Source organism: Trypanosoma conorhini (assembly GCF_003719485.1).
Source record: "Trypanosoma conorhini strain 025E chromosome Unknown Tco_14.4_contig_00087, whole genome shotgun sequence".
Lineage (NCBI taxonomy): Eukaryota > Euglenozoa > Kinetoplastea > Trypanosomatida > Trypanosomatidae > Trypanosoma > Trypanosoma conorhini.
In genome coordinates this window covers 35,695-39,371 of record NW_021704172.1, presented here as the reverse complement: position 1 = coordinate 39,371, position 3,677 = coordinate 35,695, and the positions used below count along the sequence as shown (strand labels likewise).

Sequence of the window (3,677 nt, the reverse complement as noted above, 5' to 3'; positions counted from 1 at the left end):
CGAATCCAGTTCGACTCCTCCACGCCTCTACAGCAATTCGTCACTGATGAAATGGTGGAGGCGCCGAAAACGGCCTCCACCCGCCGCCTCCCGCGCATGGTGGGGCGGGCCGCCAACGACTCCGCCTCTCGTCCAGCCATTCGCAATGGAACGACGCGGAGAGCAGAAGCTGCTGTCGGGCGCGTTGGCCAGACGCACGCAGAGCCGGGCGCTTCCTCTCGTGTGCTCCCCGAAGGAAGAGAAAACAAAAACGCCCTTTTGTCCCCGCTCCCCTCATTTCTCCATGCTTCTCTTCGAACCCCTCAGGAGCACGCCCTCGTTTTTTTGTTGAATTTCGCTTTTCCTTTTTCTTGCTTTTCCCTCCATCCCTCCCTTCCCCTTCCCCTCCCTCTCTCTTCCTCTTCCTCCTCCTCCTACGTTTTGGTCTTGCACCGGCTTTGCCCTCGCTTTCCCCCCATACAAATTGTTCTCCCCCTCCCGCCGCCGGCTCCCGCTCTCACTTCTTCAGTCGTTCCCTGCAAACCCGAACGCCCCCGGAAGACTGCTGCCGCGGAAGCGTGGGACGGCGTAGGTCTTCTTCCAGGCGTTGTACGTCCCCAGCGCCCACACCGGCATCGTGTTTTTGTACCCCGGGTAGTGGATCGGGTTGTTGCCGTTAAACACGCCACTGATGCGCTCCTGCGCCCAGTCTCCGGTGATGAGCTGCCGCGCCATGAGGAGGTGGATGCCGCGCTCCACGGCGACCCTGACTTGCTCTCGCCGCTTCGGCGACGCACGGGCCGCCTCCCCTGCGGCCGACATGATCGCCATCACCGCCCAGGCGGTGTTCACGATCTGGCTGCCGCTTGGGTTGTCCACCCAGAGCGAGCGCATGCAGGCGGTGACGTCCTCGCCCCAGCCCCCGTCGGCGTTCTGGTGGGCGAGCAGGAAGTCAATGAGACGCACGCACGCAGGGTGGTTGGCCATATCAGCAATCTCGCGCGAGATGCAAAGCGCGCTGGCCACAAGCCACGCCGCGTAGGTGAAGCAAACCGCCCAGCTCCCGTAAAAGCCACCGTCCGGTCGCTGCAAGGAGAGGACGTACTGTACGCCTTCCCGGATGGCGGCGGTGACGTCCGCCCGCCGGTACCCCGGGTAGTGCTGACGAAAGAGCGCCAAGGTGTGGATGCAGCTGCTGCTGCACTCCGCGTAGCCGTAGTCTGTCATCACGTCCTTAAACACGTCGGCCGCATTGAAAAGCTCCACGTAGGCCGGTGCACGCATGGGCTCATAGGAAGACCAGCCAGACTTCTTGTTGCGCAGTGAAAGAATCTCGTCCACGGCGTCACGCATGCGGGTGACCGAAAATGGCCTGTGACGCAGCAAGAGAATCACACGTAGACCTTCTGCAGTGCAGTCCGACACTTGCCACGATTGTGCAGCGGTGCTAAAGTTCCATGCACCCTTCGTACGATGGCGGTAGAAGTGGGCCGCCGCCTCAGGGTCTCTCTGCACCTGCGCAATGTCCACATAGTGGTGGGCGAGGGACATCTCCTGCGGGTACAGCATCTCCATGCTACAGGCACATATGGCTTGCACGGCAAAGGAGGTATCCCACAGCTGGGAGCCATTGTAACCGCTCATGCGCATTCCCTCTGGCCCCATATACAAATAATCATCTACGCGAGTGAGATGATTCTGGTAGCGTCCACTGTCCTCGCCCTCTCGAATCCAAGTAACAAGCATATCCAATGACTTGTTTACAGGTCCAAGACATATAAAATGGGTGTCCTCATCATCATACGCAATGTGCGACCAGGCCAACTCCATCGCACGCCTGCGGAGAGCCTTGCTGTGCCACTTTTCATACAATTTAAACACCATCGCGGCAAGTTTGTATGTGGAGGAAAGTGGTGTGTAACAGTCCAACTTGCAGATATTACTCTGGTGCTGCTCCCACTGTATTTGATGATACGGCTCTGTGTACAACTCCTGGCGAAGACTTATCAAGAGCGGGTGCGGCTCAGGCATCCACCGCATGCCGTAAAGGTAGGAGAAGGGCACAGAGACGACGCGGCTGTGGCACCACAGGCGTCCCTGCGAACATGGAACCCAACGTGGCAGAAGCCAGAGCTCCGGGGGAATGGGGTTAATGCCATCCCAGCTGTAGAGACCCGCGATACACAGCCAGACCTTGCCCCAGGTTGGAATGGAAACCGCCCCACCGTGGCCGCGTATCCAGGCGCGAGCCCGCGTCGCATCGGCATCCTCGGCCGGCACACCCATCATGCGCAGCGCAACGTAGTTCAGCACCGTCCCCAGCATTGTACTATGCCCCTCTGTGTGCTGTCCAAAGCCGCCGTCCTTGTTCATGTAGTTGCGCAGGTACCGTATCAACTCCAGCCGCGCCGCCTCCCCGCAACGGCATGGCGTGTCATCCTTGTGCCGGTGGTCCTTGTACGGCGGAAACATCCTCTGCAGATCCCCAGCAGCGACCAGAAACTTCACAAAAATGAGACCGGGGGTTAAAAACAGTGGCCCGCTGTAGTCGTTCGGCCAGTGACCGGAGTACGGATCCTGCAGCTGGAGGAGAAACTCAACCCCGTCCCGCATGGCGTCTTCCGGCGACGCGCGTCGACGCACCTCCGTCGTCGTCTTGAGACCGAGTTGGTACTGCTCCACAAAGCGGCGTCGCTTTTCCTTGATCGCCCGCATGTCTGGCTCCTTCGTCGGCGACACGGCGTTTCCCGCCGCCCACTCATAGTGCTCCCCCACCATGGGAACATCCCTGGACGGGAGAAACGCCAAGCCCGCGGCCTGCGTCTTGCCGAGTGTGTTGCCCTCCTCCTCGTTTAGCAGCTCGCCGTAGCACCACCGCTGCCGACCGTCCTCGCAGCGCAGGTGCCAATGCTCAAGGGGAAACTCGCGCGACGCGGCAACCCGCACCGGACGCACGTGCGGCACACTTTCGCACGGCCACAGCTGCTGGTGCCGCAGGACGGCTCGCCTATTGTGCCGGTCCAGCAGCATCAGCAGCCCATGCAGCAGCAGCAAGACCGGGCCAGCAAGCAATAAAAAGAGAAATAGGCTCAACTTCTTTCCAAGCGCCCAGAGCAAGGACAGCACGTACTCACTGAAGCTTGCCGGAGGCCGGGGCACGACGCTCGTAAACGCAAAGGGCGAAGAAGAAGTCATGGACGGCGGGTCGCTCTTTCTATGGGGCGCATTGTCGCCGTTCTTGAGCGCCGTCATTACGCAGAGACCACAGCAGCAACGGCAACAGCTCTCAACTCCCTCTCCTCCCCAGCTAGATCTGACTTGCTAAAATAAATGAATAAATTCTCTATCCTTTTATTGTCGCTCATCCAATACATATATACATATAAATAACCAAAAAAAAAGGAAAAATAAAAAAAAATAAAAAGAAGAAAGTATTTACATCAAATTACGGTGTCAAGGCAAGTCCCAATGTGCACTGCTGTCTCTTCCCTTTCTTTTTCACTGTGGGTAACGAGTGCACGTGTGTGGAGTGAGCGCTACAGTGCACACACACGCTTGTACACAGAGGGTACCACGCGTGCAATACTTCTGCTCCTATTCTCCTCCGACAGTAACCGTGCCGTTGTTGTTGTTTTTTTTTCGTTTTCGTTTCACTTTCCGTGTGTGTTCGCACATTTTTCGTCTTTTTTTTCCTTCCC

General features: G+C 58.1%; 1 protein-coding gene across 1 annotated transcript, besides 2 other annotated features; it reads right to left on the bottom strand.

Moving 5' to 3' along the window:
• Positions 1–359: 359 nt before the first annotated feature.
• Positions 360–415: a sequence feature (GA-rich).
• An 89-nt stretch (positions 416–504) lies between these two features.
• Tco025E_02274 (lanosterol synthase) lies at positions 505–3,231 on the bottom strand (the record flags this gene model as incomplete). The annotated part of the gene is made up of 1 exon (XM_029369203.1): positions 505–3,231. One exon carries the CDS (start codon positions 3,229–3,231, stop codon positions 505–507), a length of 2,727 nt encoding a protein of 908 aa, XP_029230731.1.
• A 132-nt stretch (positions 3,232–3,363) lies between these two features.
• Positions 3,364–3,410: a microsatellite.
• Positions 3,411–3,677: the final 267 nt, after the last annotated feature.